Source organism: Pongo pygmaeus, chromosome 5, assembly GCF_028885625.2.
Source record: "Pongo pygmaeus isolate AG05252 chromosome 5, NHGRI_mPonPyg2-v2.0_pri, whole genome shotgun sequence".
Lineage (NCBI taxonomy): Eukaryota > Metazoa > Chordata > Mammalia > Primates > Hominidae > Pongo > Pongo pygmaeus.
The window spans coordinates 153,014,025-153,031,292 of NC_072378.2; the positions used below are offsets into that span (position 1 = coordinate 153,014,025).

At 35.9% G+C, this 17,268-nt stretch overlaps 1 protein-coding gene across 2 annotated transcripts in view; it reads right to left on the minus strand.

Moving 5' to 3' along the window:
• SYNE1 (spectrin repeat containing nuclear envelope protein 1) overlaps positions 1 to 17,268 on the minus strand; it is a 525,017-nt gene that overhangs the window by 401,512 nt on the left and 106,237 nt on the right. For both annotated transcript variants that reach the window (XM_054490749.2, XM_054490748.2), the window contains 2 exons: positions 11,883 to 11,978; positions 2,617 to 2,700 (listed from right to left, as the gene is read on the minus strand). In XM_054490749.2, the coding sequence (XP_054346724.2) occupies positions 2,617 to 2,700; positions 11,883 to 11,978 (180 nt within the window). The remainder of the gene's footprint in view (positions 1 to 2,616; positions 2,701 to 11,882; positions 11,979 to 17,268) is intronic.

Sequence of the window (17,268 nt, forward strand, 5' to 3'; positions counted from 1 at the left end):
CCATGCTCTCTGAAACATATGCTGTGTCAACTCAGGGTTAAATGGATTAAGGGCGGTGCAAGATGTGCTTTGTTAAACAGATGCTTGAAGGCAGCATGCTCTTTAAGAGTCATCACCACTCCCTAATCTCAAGTACCCAGGGGCAGAAACACTGCAGAAGGCCGCAGGGTCCTCTGCCTAGGAAAACCAGAGACCTTTGTTCATGTGTTTATCTCCTGACCTTCTCTCCACTATTATCCTATGACCCTCCCATATCCCCCTCTCCGAGAAACACCCAAGAATGATCAATAAATACTTCATAAACTTAAAAAAAAAAAAAAAATAACATTTATTATTTTAGAACCATAATAATGTCCCACTCTTTAAAACAAATAATAAAATCGACCAATATGGGGGTGAGGCACAAAATAGAACACAAACAACAACAAATAAACCTATCTCTATAACAAATAATGACATAATCCCACTGACGGGGATGGGGAAGAATAGAACTAACCTAAGAACATTTCAAAAATAGTTTTTTGACTGGATACCGTAATGCTAAAGACAAAAAGAACTACACACAAATCCTGTTCTCTAGTTTATAAATCTGTTTCTCACAGGGGCATGGGTTAGTGACATACTAGATGTGTATACTAGGTGATATAGTTTGTATACATGTCCCCACTCAAATTTCATATTGAAATGTGACCCCCAATGTTGAAAGTGAACCCTGGTGGGAAGCGATTGGAACATGAGGGCGAGTTCTTATGAATAGTTTAGCACTATCCCTCTTGGGTACTCTCCACACAATAGTGAGTGAGTTCTCATAAGACGTGGTTGTTTAAAAGTGTGCAGCCCCTCTCCCCTTGCTCTCTTGCTCCTGCTCTGGCCGTGTGACGTCCCTGCTCCCCTTTCACCTTGCGCCATGATTGTAAGCTTCCTGAGGCCTCTCTGGAAACTGATGCCAGAGCTATGCTTCCTGAGCAGCCTACAGAACCATGAGCCAATTAAACCTCATTTCTTTATAAATTACTCAGTCTTGGGTATTTCTTTATAGCAATGTGAGAATGGACTAACACACTAGGGTTGAAAAAATAAGTAAATATATTGTAGATGAGAGTAAGCCTTCTCATTATCAGAGAAAGCAGAAACAAATAAGGACATAAGGCTAGAGTAAAACTTGCGGTGTTTAACTTGAATCAGAGGTATTAGTCTGAACTAATGTTTTACACACATACACACACATATGTGCAAGAAACTACATATGTATATGTGTATATACATGTACACACATACAGAGAAAGAGAAGAGAGAGAGAGAAGCACAGATATATGTATATATATGAGTTAATAAACATATACATTTTCTAATCTATTTGCTGAGAGGGCCTAGGAGAAATGATGCCCCAGTAGCAATGAAATACTTAGCATTTAGATCTTGGTTTCTAAATGCCACTCATCACTAAAAGGAACGAAGCCTCTTTAGAGAAGTGGTTGATTCCAGGACTGGGGCAGGGAAAATATAAGAAAAACCTGGAATATTTTTGTAGTTCTAGCAAATAAAAAACTGCTTGAAAAATTATGAGCCAGTATCAAAAAGGTACAGGTGCCAGCCTGAAGGAGCTCTTAGTGGTCAAAGCTAGAACAATTTGAGTGACAAAATAATAACAATGATTATAATGATGGATTTTAACTACATAACAAAATGAATATACATGTGTCCCTACTGGAATAAATAATTGAATAAATAAGTAAATTGTGGGGGAGGACATCTTTTTCTTGCAGAACAATTCCAATTAATAAATATAGAGGGAATGAGGAAAATAGAAAATCATTAGGCAAGCAACACAGAAATAATTATTGAAGGCAATGGATACTAAAATCAGTGAGCAAAAGTTTGAGGAAAAGCAGAAACTTAGCATAGTCTCAATTATCTCTCCTAAGTTATTTCCCAACTATAAAGGGAAAAACAGTGACTCTACCATAGGAAAGCATGGCAGACACCACATTACCAAGTATTCAAAGTTAATGTAACCAGTAACAAGACATATCAGCACCCTATATTTACTAATATGGTGCACTGGGAAGAATATGACATCACTTTCTTGGGACTTTTTCCAAAATTGTATAAACTCAACCTAATCACGAGAAAATATCATACAAACTGAAATTGAGAGACATTATGCAAAATAACTGACCAGCAGTTATCAAAAGTGTCAAGGTCATGAAAGACAAGGAAAGAATGAAGACCTGTCATAGAATGGAAGACACAACTAAATGCAAGATGTGATACTAGAGTGGATCCTGGAACAGATACAGACAATAGAGGGAACATTGATGAACTTGGACTAATGGCTATGTTTTAGTTAATAGTGTCATCCCAATTTTAATGTCCTTACTTTGATAATTGTATTATGGTTATGTAAGCTCTTAAAACTAGAAGCTGAAATGAACTGTAGAAATAAAATTTTTTTTTGCAACTTCTCCATAATTCTAAGAATATTTTATCATACAATAATATTGTATGTCTATGCTGTATAGATTACATGCAGTGTTTTGACCTACAGCCAATAGTGAAAACATAAGTATGCCGATACCTTCTTCCTTGGGCATTTTGTTTTTGTTTCTCTCTTACCTTTCTTCCTTCGAGGAACTTGAGTGCCGTGCCAATGTTAGCCACAGCATGGATTCGCTTCATCCGGCGTCCTTGTTCACAAGGCTGTAAAAAGTGAGGGGAAAAAGGGAATAAGACAAAATCTGCATATTAAAATGTTAGTTATAAGATCTATTTAAATAGATTAAAAAATATACTTGAAGAATATTCAAAAGCAACCAACATTGTTCACTTTCTATAAAGGTTAGCAAATACATAAAGGGGTGTTCCCCAAGGCACTCTGAAGATATACTAATTCACTCAATAAGCACATTCATTCTCAGATTATCTGTTAATGCATTTGCCTTTTAGTCTTCTGTATGTCTAAGAGCAGAAATTATTATTTACTGAGACCTCTGTTAGACACGACAAAGTCTCATCATTGGTCTGTGCACAGCCCACTTATTTAGTTTATTAGTTAATTATTTTTAAAAATGTAAAACACACCCAGAACCTGCAACCTAAAACAAAGTCAGGACCCACAACTAGGTATGAAAGCCATATCCCGAAATATGACCACCATTAATCCCATCCTCCTATCTGACTACATTGAGGGCACCCGTCACACTAACTCCAGTCCAGTGTTTGCCATTTTATAGAGATTCATTTCTTTCACACGCTTTCTTGAAAAGAATGCTTAGTTTTTAATTTTATATGAAGAGCATCACTGTATTAATCATTTGAGACCTAATTTTCCACATTATATTGCTAAGATTCATCATATCATTGCCTTTCACTGTATTTCATTCATTTCGAAAGCTATATAATGTGCTATTTCTATACTCTCCTTCTGATATGAATGTGCTATTTCCAGGTTATTGATATTTTGATACGTTGATAGATTATTCTTGTACTTCTCACCTTTTGTACAAGCACAGTTTCTCTCGGACATGTACCTAAGAGTAGAATTGCTGAGTCGAAGGGAATGTGACTTCCGTTTGTAAAGTAATACCAAACTCTCCTAAAATGGCTGCACTACTTTTTACTCTGATCAGCATTGCAAAAATAATCCTGTTAATCTGTATCCTCTCCAACATTTGATTTTGACAGATACCTTAAACATACTTTTTTTCAGTTGAATATATGTAAAATGTTTATGTACTCTTTTTCATTGCAGTCTCCATTTACATTTCCATGATCAGCAGCAATGTGGACTTCTCTTCCTCTGTTCATTGGTGATGTGTGTTTCTTCTGTAAAATGCCTTTTCACATCTGTTGCCCAGGCTTTCCTTTGGGTTGTTTGCACCCATATTGTTTTGAAGATGTATTTTATATATTCTTGATTTAACCCTTTTACAGAATGAATTGCGAATATCTTCAACAAGTTTGTAACTTCTGCCAGTTGTTTTAAAGGTTTTTAATTTTTAAGATAGTCTTTATTTTAATATATTAAATATAGCAATCTTTTATTGTCAATATTTTTGTGTCTTATTGAATAATTGTTTTCCTATCCCTGTGTCTAAAACATATTCACCCATGTTTTCTACTAAGAGTTTGAAGTGTTACTGTCAGTAGGTCCTTAATTCATGTAGATATAACTTTTGTACAGGCCATGAGATAAGAATTCAATTTTACCTTTTTCTGCTAGAATGAACTTAATTTCCTGTTCCATTTTTTTTAACTTCAATAACTTTTAGGGTACAATTGGTTTTTGGTTACATGAAGGAATAATATAGTGGTGAAGTCTCAGATTGTAGTGCACCTGTCACCCAACATTTAGTTTTTGATCCCTCACCCCTCTCTTGCCCTCATCCTTCTGAGTCTCCAAAGTGCATTATACCATTCTATATGGCTTCGTGTACCCATAGCTTAGCTCTCACTTATAAGTTAGAATATATAGTATTTAGGTTTCAATCCTGAATTACTTCGCTTAGAATAATGGCCTCCAGCTCCATCCAAATTGCTGCAAAAGACATTATTTCATTCTTTTTTTACGACTGAGTAGTATTCCATGGTTGTATGTATATCACGTTTTCTTTATCCACTCATTGGTCAGTGGCCACTTAGGTTGAGTCCATATCTTTGCAATTGTGAACTGTGCTGCTATAAATATCCGTGTGCAGGTGTCTTTGAAATAATGACTTCTTTTCCTTTGGGTAGACACCCAGTAGTGGGATTGCTGTATCAAATGGTAGATCTACTTTTAGTTCTTTAAGAAATCACACCGTTTTTCCATAGAGGTTGTATTAATTTACATTCCCACCAGCAGTGTATAAGCATTCCCTTTACAACACTTCCATGCCAAAATCTATTGTTTTTTGACTTTTTAATAATGGCAATTCTTGCAGGGGTAAGGTGATATCTCATTGTGGTTTTAATTTGCATTTCCCTAATGACTAGTTATGTTGTACAATTTTTCATGTGCATTACTTATTTGTATCTTGTTTTGAGAAACATCTATTCATGTCATTTGCCCACTTTTTGATGGTATTGTCTTTTTTCTTGCTGATTTATTTGAGTTCCTTGTAGATTCTGAATATTAGTCCTTTGTCAGATGCATAGTTTGCAAATATTTTCTCCCATTCTGTGGGTTGTCTGTTTACTATGATGATAACTTCTTTTGCTTGCAGAAACTTTTTAGTTTAATTAGGTCCATTTGTCTATTTCTATTTTTGTTGCGTTTGCTCTTAGGGTCTTAGTAAAATATTATTTGCCTAGGCCAATGTCTAGAGATTTTTTTCTAGTTTTTTTTTTTTCTAGAATTTGCATGGGGTTTCAGGTCTTAGATTTAAGTATTTGGACCATCCTGAGTTGATTTTTGTATAAGGTGAGAGATAGGGGTCCAGTTTCATTCTTCTACATGTGACTATCCAGTTTTCCCAGCACCATTTATTAAATAGGATGTCATTTCTTCAATCTACATTTTTGAATGCTTTGTCAAAGATCATTTGATTGTAAGTATTTGGCTTTATTTCTGAGTTCTCTATTCTGTTCCATTGGTCTAGGTATCTACTTTTATACCAGTATCATGCTGTGTTGGTAACTATAGCCTTGTAGTATAATTCGAAGTCAGATAATGTGATGCCTCAAATTGTTCTTTCTGCTTAGGATTGCTTTACCTATTTGGGGTCTTTTTTGGTTCCATGTGATTTTTAGAATTGTTTTTTCTAGTTCTGTGAAAAATGATGTTGGTATTTTGATAGGAATTGCATTGAATCTGTAGATTTCTTTGGGCAGTATGGTCATTTTCACAATATTGATTCTTCCAATCTATGAGTATGAGATGTGTTTCCATGTGTTTGTGTCATCTATTATTTCTTTCAGCAGTGGTTTGTAGTTCTCCTTGTAGAGATCTTTCATCTCCTTGATTAAATATGTTCCTAGATATTTTTTGCAGCTATTGTAAAAGGAATTGAATTACTGATATTATTCTTGGCTTGGTTGCTGTTGCTGTATGGCAGTGCTACTGACTTGTGCACATTGATTTTGTAACCTGAGACTTTATTGAATCTGTTTATCAAATCTAAGAATTTAGAGGAGTCTTTAGGGTTTTCTAGGTATCCAATCACATCATCAGCAAACAATGATGGTTTGACTTACTCTTTTCCAATTTGGATGCCCCTTATTTCATTTCCTTGCCTGATTGTTCTGGCTAGGACTTCCAGTAATGTGTTTAAAAGAAGTGGCAAAAGTGAGCATCCTTGTCTTGTTCCAGTTCTCAAGGGGAATGTTTTCAACTTTTCCCCATTCAGTATGATGTTAGCTGTGGATTTGTCATATATGGCTTTTATTATTTTGAGGTATGTCCCTTCTATGACTAGTTTGTTGGGCTTTTTATCATTAAGAAATGCTAGATTTTATCAAATGCTTTTTCTGCACTTATTGAGATGCCCATATAGATTTTGTTTTTAATTCTGTTTGTATGATGTATCACATTTATTGACTTGCATATGTTAAACCATCCCTGCATCCCTGGGATGAAACCCACTTGATTATGGTATATTATTTTTGATATGATGTTAGATTCAGTTTGCTGGTATTTTGTTGAGGATCTTTGCATCTATGTTCATTAGGGATATTTTTCATTACATCATTTCCTAGTTTTTGTATCAGGTTGCCACTGGCTTCTTAGAATGAGTTAGGGAGCATTCCCTCTTTCTTAATCTTTTGGAATAATTTCAGTAGGATTAAAACCAATTCTTCTTTGAATGTCTGGTAGAATTCAGCTGTGAACCCATCTGGCCCTGGGCTTTTTTTGTTGTTGTTGGCAATTTTTCTATTACTGATTCAATTTTCACAGGTTGTTTTTAGCCTGTTCAGGGTTTCTATTTCTTCCTGATTTAACCTAGGAGAGTTGCGTGTTTCCAGAAATTTATCCATTTCCTATAGATTTTCTAGCTTGTATGCACAGAGGTGTTCATAGTAGTCTTGAGTTATCTTTTGTATTTCTGTGGTGTTGGTTGTAATGTCTCCATTATCATTTCTAATTGAGCTCATTTGAGTCTTCTCTCTTCTTGGTCATTCTAGCAAATGGTCTATTATCTTTTTAAAGACCAAAGTTTTTGTTTTATTGGTCTTTTGTATTTTCTGTTAGTTTGTTTCCATTTCACTTAGTTCAGCACTGATCTTTGTTATTTCTTTTCTCCTACTAGCTTTGGATTTGATTTGTTTTGGTTTCTCTAGTTCCTTGAGGTATGATGTTAGGTTGTCAATTTGTGGTTTTTCAGACTTTTTGATGTAGGAATTTAGCACTATAAACTTTCCTCTTAGTACTGCTTTTGCTGTATCCTAGAGGTTTTGATAACTTCTGTCACTATTACCATTCATTTCAAATAATTTTTAAATTTCCATCTTGGATTCATTGTTAATCCAAAAATCATTCAGGAGCATACTGCTTAATTTTCATGTGTTTGTATAGTTTTGGGGTTCCTTTTGAAGTTGATTTCTAGTTTTATTTCACTGTGGTCTGAGATGATACTTGATATAATTTTGACTTTTTAAAATTTATTGAGACTTGCTTTGTGACTTATCATATGGTCTATCCTGGAGAATATTCCATGTGTCAATGAGAAGAATGTATATTCTGCAGTTCTTTGCTCAAGTGTTCTATAAATACCTGTTAGGTCCATTTGTTCTGAGTGTAGTTTAAAACCACTGTTTCTTTTTTGACTTTCTACCTCAAAGATCTGTCTAGTGCTGTCAGTGAAGTGTTGAAGTCCCCCACAATTATTCTGTGGCTGTCCATCTAATTTCTTAGGTCTAATAGTAACTGTTTTATGAATCTGGAAGCTCCAGAGTTATACACATATATATTTAGAATTGTAATATCTTCTTGTTGAATTTGTCCTTTTATCATTACCTAATGACCTTCTCTGTCATTTTTTACATTGTTTCTTTAAAATCTGTTTTATCTGATGTAAGAATAGCTACTCCTGTTCACTTTTGGTTTCCATTTGCATGGAATATTTTTTCTACTCATTTATCTGGAGTTTATAAAATTCTTTATGTGTTAGGTGAGTCTCTTGAAGAAACCAAATATTTTGGTTTGTCATTTTGTTATCCATTCTGCCAATCTGTATTTTTTAAGTGGAGCATTTAGACCATTTATGTTCAATGTTAATATTGAGACAAGAGGTTGTGGTCCAGTCATCATGTTGATTGTAACCTAGATATTTTATTATTTATGTTATTGTTTTATAGACCTTGTGAGTTTTATGCTTTCAAGATGTGCATATCCACCTTCTGTTTCAAGGTTTAGAACTCCTTTTAGCATTTCTTGTAAGGCTGGTCTGGTAGTGACAAATTATCTCAGCATTTCTTTGTCTGAGAAGACAATTTCTCCTTCATTTATGAAATTTAGTTTTGCTGGATACAAAATTCTGGGTTGACAATTATTCTGTTTCAGGAGGCTAAAGATAGGACCCCAATCCCTTCTGGCTTGTAAGGTTCCTTTTGAGCTGTTCCACTTATTGAACAGTTTCCCACTCTGCACACCCATATCTGAAATCCACCTTTGACATATACTAAAGTTCTATTCACGCCTTGGCTTGTTTCTGGACTCTATGGTATTTGTCAATATGCTCATCTCTGTACCAAGACCACACTGTCCAAAGTGATATAGCTTCATTGTAAGGTCTGATATCTAGTAGGGCAAATACTTTCTCCCTGTTTTTCTTCTTCAGATGTATCCTGGCTAAGTGAGAAAGATACAAACATTTATTGTATTGTTCCACCATATATTTGCATCTATTTTCACACAACTTAACCTATTATAATATAATTATTATCCCTATTAGGCTATAATCTCTTTGAGGGCACTGACTATATCTCATTCATCTGTGTTTTTCTTAGAGGGCATAAGATAGTGCCTTATCCATAATAGGGACTCCAGAAATGTTAGTTGAATGATTATTAAACAATGACAAATACCAATGGAGAATTGAGTTCTACTCTAAATATATGATCAATGACTAACAGGGTCACCTGGTGAACATGCAGGGAAGTTTGACACTCAAGATCTTCTAAGCATCCATCATTTATTTCTAAATGGATTATTACCCTTCTCTTGAAAGGCAAAGTGTTCAAGAGTCTTTTGCAAAAATATTCTTCAGAAGGTTAACAACATAGATAAGAAAGAAGTTTCTCTGCAGCCCTTAATCTCTACTCATATTGCTTCTATTGTTTCTAATGTTTCAGTAGTAATTCCTCACATTCTTAAAAAAACTCTTAAGTGCAATGTTAAATTTAGTTTTCCTATGTTTATGTGCAATTGCAGCTATGTAATTACTGATCCATTCAAAGAATAAATGTTTCACAAATAATATTCAAGGGATGTAGAAAAATCCAAGAATAAGAATTTTAACTTTTTATAACTCCCTAATACCTTAAATAAAATCATAGACAAGGGAGTCACAATAGGGTACTAGGATATTGAAATTCCACTCTTACCCAAAGATGCTGGCAATAGAAAGGATGCTAAGCCATTTGTCCACATTTATCAGATGATCATAATCAGATCCAGAATCCTGACCTATGTGAACTGTGACATTAAGTATAGGGTTCTCGGTAAGGTTCTATCACATAATTACATTCCTGAACAATATTAACACTCCTAAGGGAAACACTCTTGCCCATATTGTCCCTTTGAAAAGCTCTAAAAGAATGCCTAGGATGATCATACCTTTCAATGATGCGCTTCATCTTAGTGTGGTCCTGAACAATAATACAAACATGTACAAAATTTAAATAACCTTTGTCACAGCATATTTATGATTTCAGAATGATTTTATTTTACCTAATTCAGACTCTTGAATAATTCAATATAAATAAATAATAAAGGTTAAATCAGAAACTGCCGTTCTATGTACCAGTTTCCCTATCTGTTGAATGAGAAAGCTAAGATTTTTTTCTGAAATCCCTGCTAGCTTTAAGATCCCATAATTCTAACTATATCTGAATGAGTAGGGCACTTAAACCAGTAGTAGGATTGTCATGTCAAAAATATATGCTTTTTTCTAGAATAATTTAGCCTGGCAGTTAAATGCCCATCAAGATTTCTGTACACTGTATTGTACTGTCAAGTATAACAGCAGAATTATAATGACACTTAGAATGACACAAAAACTTCTTGAATACCCAAATGAATATTCATATAAAGATTCCTTTAACCTTCAAGAAAATAGCTTAATTCAGGAGGATATATCTAAATGGCCAGTTATATCAGGTAATCAAGGGAGTATGTATTTCAATCTAATGACTCCCATATCCTAATGCTTATCTAGTATCTTTAGCTAATGCATATGCCTATATATATTCCAAATTGCCTGTTCATATATGTCTAACTTGATTCCTTCCAAAGCAGAGCTTGAGACAATCACTTGGGTGCATGTAGCTTACTAGTGAGGTGATACCAGGTGGCAAGAATGAGGATGTGTGGAGCACGAGATGGGGAAGGAGGAAAAGCTAACAAAGGATGTGCTATTGAGGGTTACTGCTATTGGCAACTGGAACTCAATCCCACTGGTGACTCTATGGGAACTCTATAAGACGTGTAAAATATGCCTCAGAATCACCTGTCTCAGAATTACCCTAAGAATTTTAGGGTGGAGTATTTATTCATAGACTCCCATATCCATTGGTTGAGGGTCCCTTGGTACCACTAACTCCCCAACACTTCAAAGCTGCTCTGTGCAACTTGTGCCTTTAAGAAAAGCCCTGAGGCAGAAAGACAGACAGACACTATGAGTGCTTGAAGAAAGAAGCTGTCAGAGTACATGGGAATGTCTACCACTGATGTGGCTGAGATGAGACATTGGGTGCCAGAAGCATCTGCTACCTGGGAATCCAATTACATAAATGACTGATGCAATATTATTACCAGTTTATGTTTTTCAACAAACAACTCTTACAAAAGCTGTTTGAGGGCTCCCTGTACAAAATGAATAGAAATTAATTTTAAAGAGGTAAAAATCCTTTTAAAAACTCAGTTATCCAAGTAATAATGATTGTGTCATTATTGCCAAGATACAAGTGATAAAGAAAAAAGGGACTTTCAATTTTGGACTCTGTGTCTAGTGTGTTATCCAACATCTTGAAAATTATTTCCTGAATTCCTTTTTCCAAATTATGGCAAACATTATTTATAAATAATTTATGTTTACAAACTACTTAATGCTCTACTACTCTGAAATGAAAAAGAGATAAGCAAGAAGAGATAATTTATTATTTGACAATGTAGAAAATGTACTTTCTAGCTCACTGTTAATGTTGTTTTTCACTCTGCTGGTTCCATAGCACATAAAAACAACTCTGAACAGGCTGTTCTTGCTACAGATGATGGATGATGGATGATGTCAACAAGAATATGAAAAATGCCACACTGGTTTCCTGCTTAATTTTCAATAAACAACTACATAAACACACAGATATGGACCAACATTTCTTTCTAAAGGGAAGACAAACACTTAAAGTGAGGGAGATGGTCATTTGCAACTAATCTTCTTGTATACCATATAGATACAATGGTTAATCATGTTAAGTTACCGATGAAGTTCTTTACTCTTAATTGTAAGGTTGTTATTATAAACATAATGTTTTAAATGCACTAGGGGTTTGCAGGAACAAGAAGGGAAATACATTTCTTGCACCTAGAAGTAGAAGTGCCAGCAGACCAGTGTTTCCAGTATATTGCCAACCACAACAAATAACTTTCTTTTAGATGGGCAGCACATATGCACTCTCAACTCCACAGTCCCCAAATTCCAAATGGAAACAATTTGACAAGTATGATCACAAGAAAAAATTCTTACCAGTTTCTGCCCAGACAGGACCTCCAGAAGGGCAAGCAGTTTTACACCATCTTTCATGTCTTCAAAAAGATCATCCACCACCATTGGAGGTTTCCGCTGTAAAAGCAAAGAGGAGTAAGTGCAGAAAATATCTCTTCCCTCTCTGTTTCTCTCTTTCTCTCTCTCACCTTTGTTACTTATGGTGGTGAAATTTGTAGGAGAGGCTTCTATATACTTTAATTCTTTATTTTGGATTGAGTTGCCAATTGCCTTTCAATAACTGTGCAAAGAAAAACAATCCAGTGGAGATAAAACTCGATATTCAAAAACCTCAGAAGATTTAATGCTTGAGCCTTAATGTATGTACCAGCTTCTTTCTAGAAAGTGACTTTTGACAAGGGCAGGATGGTGTGGGATAAGGGAAGGAAAAGAGGGTACTATCAACCTAAAAAATAAGAGAGAGACTATAGCAGGATGTAAAAGCAGAGCAAGAGCTGCATGGACCAACCTCAGCTTCACTCTGTGCAAGCCACATTACTGGGGCTTAACAAGGTGCAGCCCTTCCATAGGACATTCTCACCACAGCAACCACATTAGCTCAGTAACCTGCTAGAGGAGCACTGTTGGCATAGGTAAGGTTGCAGGTTCAATCTTCCTATGGGTTAGTTAGCTGCTATGTTGTGTTCTACAGCCTGGTGAATCTAGCAAACCTTTCAGTGTGGCATTGAACCCAAAAGATCATAAGCACAAAAGTACAGACCAATCAGTGCAAATCTATCACTGCTGCTGGAAAAATAAGCCAAAGACCACATTTAATTCATGGATCATCTTTTATTTTTTTATGAAGGTTATTAAAATACTCAATATACGGGAATTCATCAAACATTGAATTAGGGTCTATCTTGGCTCAGGAGAAAGTAAAGAAGACATTATGCCAATGTTGATGGTCAATAGAGGGGAGGTGTTCACTGATTTATCACAGAATCAGAATTTGTTTTCCATTTAGCATCTGAATTCAAACTTTATAGTTTTCTGATTCTTACTGAATCTTGTTAAAGGCCTAATGCTCAATTCCTGACTTTCAATGATCTTTCTTTCTTTAAAAAATAATGTGTTGTATGTAAGAGATTTAACACCAAATGTTTGGTTGAAATGTGACTTTTTTTCTCTACCAACTGATGTAGAGCATTTATATTTCTCTTACAACTGCATGAATTATAATGTCTGAATAGTACAATTCTAAGTTAAAATGTGTTTTTCTCTCATTTATTATAAAATGAACAGCTGAATACATTTTGTTCTCATGCTGTGAAATACATGTTCAAAAATAACAGAGTTTTCATTTTTGATCATTCTCTTTCAAATTCCACCATTCATGCTGCTTCTTACTTACATAGCAAAAATGTAATAGTGACTTTATATTCTAAGCATATAAATAGAATTCATCAGAATAAAAGAAGCCATTACAAAGAAAACTATTAGGTGCAATAAGAATCAAAATTATTGTATTAGCCATATACGGTCATTAAAAATGCAGTCTATTTATCATTCAAAGTAACCACTTGTACCCAAATTATTTAAATCAAGCAAAACAATGAGGAACAAGTTCATAAATGTTTGATACATTCAGTGAGCAAATGCAAATAAAATTTTTCATGCATTGTTATAAATATGCAAAAAGTAAGGAAAGCAGGGAATTCTCATGAAATAATAAAGATTTCAAGAAATTTTACACCCAAAAATGATAAAATGCAGGTCTTCATCTGTTTCGATTTTAAAAATACACAGGTGTCTGCCACTTTGAGGAACATGTCCTCTCACCTCACTTCTGCCTCTCTTCTTTCCCTCCTCTATTGCTATTCATGTTGCAGGTGCTTTCCTTTTCCCTCCAGCTGTTCCCTCCACAAGGCTCCTGGAATTGGCCTTCCGATCAGCAGCGACAGCTGAACAGCTCAGCAGCCTATTGGCCCCTCTGCATGGGACATTGCCAATACCATTCTCTCCCTGATCTGTTCCTACCCAAAACTCTGTGACCAGACTGCCTAGTTCACAGGCCTTTCTCTTTCTTTCTCCTCTCTTCCTCCTAACTGTGGCCATTCACCACTCAATCCTGAGTCCTTTGTTCTTTACAAATTTTTTTCTGCTTATACATGATTCTTAAATCCAGGTAAGCGACCTCCCCTAAACTTTGTCAAACATGGGGCAGGCACTTCATATCTATTGCTGGCTTGCTGGCTGGCTTGCTGGCTGACTGACTGACTGACTGACTGAATGAATGAATGTAAATATTGTGTGAAACCAATAAAGAGACTTTATTACACCAGAATAAAAAAAATTAGTAATTACTGGACAAGTTTTGCCATCCACTTTGTATAAGGTATTGTTTCTATATACCAAACAATCAGTTAGGGGGACCTTTACTATGATGACTACCTCACATTTAATTTTTGGAACAATATTTTAATAGAAAATCTTTCAGCTAAAATATTTCTCCTGTCACATGTACAAATATTTATACCACCAATATGGTGACTTGGTAAGTCTTTGGTAAGTGCTGAAGGTCAAAAGGGAGAGTTAGAGATGCAGATAATTTATCGGATGTTGACTTAATGGAAAATAAAGATGTGACTTGAGCTGGCTTGCGTCCATGCCAGTATATGTTAGATATGTTAGTACATATGATGCTTCTATTATTACGTTTTTAGTCTTTCTTAAATCCACATTTAGAAGTTAATAAAGTTAGTGTTTCTAGTGGAGTAGCAGGCACTTCAGCTGATCAGTCAGTACTTTTTCTATTGATAATAAATATGAATTACATTTATGGATTTGTGTATTATTCAGGAAAAATTAATGTTAATGCCATCATTTTTATACTAAGCTTCCTGTTTAACAAAGTGACTCAAAGTATAAAATCCTGGGCTCTAATCCAAGTCACTTAGTGTCTCTGAGATTCAGATTCCTTGCTTTTAAAGACAGGGTGGTGCTCCCATAGGTAGTGGCTGTGAATATTAAACAAGATAGCAGGTAGGAGTCCACCAATAGCACTCAGCACATTTAGATGTTTAACAATATTTTATTCATTTTTTCTTCTCTTCCTATTTTGTTATCTTTCTCCTTTCATCCTTATTAAACACCCACTAAATTTGAGTAATATCTAAGTCATAGATATACCTACTAAATATTGGAATTTATATATTGTATGTAGTCTATAGAAGGACTATTTTGTCATAATTCCTTTATGCATGAACATTTTTTATTTCATACATAATACTTAAATGTGAGAACTTCTTAAATTTTCATTTCATACTGTATGTGAGTGACCTGAGCTGGGCCCATCATATTCTCTGCTTGGGTCCAGAAGATGTCTGGGATCACATTGTCCCATGGCAGTGACCTAGGGACTAGTGTCATCAGGTCATGCTGCTGAGGTCCCAAGAGCCATTCTGACTGTCTTTCTCACAACTGGGTTAGTCAGTGTGTTGGGGGTTCCCAAGAACACTTTGAGGCTTGATGATTCACTAGGACTCAGAACTCAGAAGTGCTGCTGAACTCATGGTTACAGCTTATGACAGCAAAAAGATACAGATTATAATCAGCAAAGCAAAAAGATACATGCAGTGAAGTCCAGGGGAAACTATGCACAGGCTTTCAGAGGTGAATGACCTCTCCCTTCCCAGTGGAGTCACATGAGGATGTACTTATTTTTCCCAGCAATGACATGTGACAACCCATGTGAAGTGTTTCCAACCAGGGAAGTTCCCCCAAGTCTTAGTGTCCAGGGTTTTATTGGGGGGTCTATGACATAGACAAGCAATATCCATGAGACTGACCTCAGCTACTCAGCTCCAGCTCTCTCCCACACCCTCAACCCCAGCAAAAAAAAGTTACCCCAAATCACATTGTTAACATAAAAATATCTATCAAGGTGGTACAGCATGGCCAAGGCCCGAGGACAAACAAAACTGATGTTCACTATAAATATAGTGTGGCTCAAGCTCTCAGGCACAGAAAACCACACTATTGGGGCAGAATATTCCAAGGGCTCAGATTATCTCCCAGAAGCCAGCCAAGGTCTATTCTTAAAGACAGGCCCGTCTTTGGAACACAGCATCGGAGCACCGCAGGCCTGCTGAGTTAAGTCTGTCTTGCCCAGTTGGCTTTTCCTTCTCATACTTTGAGACAACTAGTAGCCTTTCAACAGCTCTTTCTTCTTGGTTAAATCATCTAAAATTAATTTTATTTACTTGCAACAAAATGAGGCACAACTGACATGTGTCTAATTTCTTAGTGTGTAAACACTATTCTGAGTGTAACAATTTAAATATCAGTGTCTCCCCACTCCCACTCACATAAGTGATCAAAAGTAAATTTGTTCTATAAAACAGAAGTGCATATCTTCAGAAGAACCTAATTGTATGTTTTTTTTTTTACTAAAACTGTCCCCCTTGATGTGTAGTTTCAATTACCTAGGGTCAACTGTAGTCTGAAAATGTTAAACAAAAAATTCCAGAAAGAAACAATTCATAAGTTTTAAATTGCACACTGTTCTACATAGTGTGATGAAATCTTCCTTTTTTTTTTTTTTTTTTTTTTTTTTGAGATGGAGTCTCACTCTGTGGCCCAGTCTGTAGTGCAGTGGTGCAATCTCAGCTCACTGCAACCTCTGCCTCCTTGGTTCACGCCATTGTCCTGCCTCAGCCTCCCAAGTAGCTGGGACTACAGGCGCCCACCACCACACCCGGCTAATTTTTTTTGTATTTTTAGTAGACACGGGGTTTCACCGTGTTAGCCAGGATGGTCTCGATCTCCTGACCTCGTGATCCACCCGCTTCAGCCTCCCAAAGTGCTGGGATTACAGGCGTGAGCCACCGCGCCCCGCCGTGTGATGAAATCTTAAGCTGTCCCTGCCTGGGACATGAATCATCCCTTTGCCCAGGGTATTCATGCTGTCTACTCAACCTGACCCACCTGCTTGTCACTTCATAGTTGTCTAGGTTATCAGATCAACTGCTGCGGTATCACAGTGCCTGTGTTCAAGTCATCCTTATTTTACTTAATAATGACCACAAAGTGCAAGTGTAGTGATGCTGTCAATTTGGATATGCCGACCAGATGCTGTAAAGTGCTTCCTTTAAGTGAAAAGAGGAAAGTTCTCAATAAGAAAATGAAAAAAAAAATCTGAGATTGCTAAGATCCATGGTAAGAATAAATCTTTTATTTGTGAAACTGTGAAAAAGGAAAATTGGCTGTCACACCTCAACAAAAGTTACGGCCAGAGTAAATGATAAGTGCTGAGTTAAGATGGAAAAGGTGTTACATTGGTGGGTAGAGGACATGAACAGAAATGTGTTCTAGTGGACAGTGATCAGGTTCAGTACCATCTGTGGCTTCAGGCATCTACTGGGGA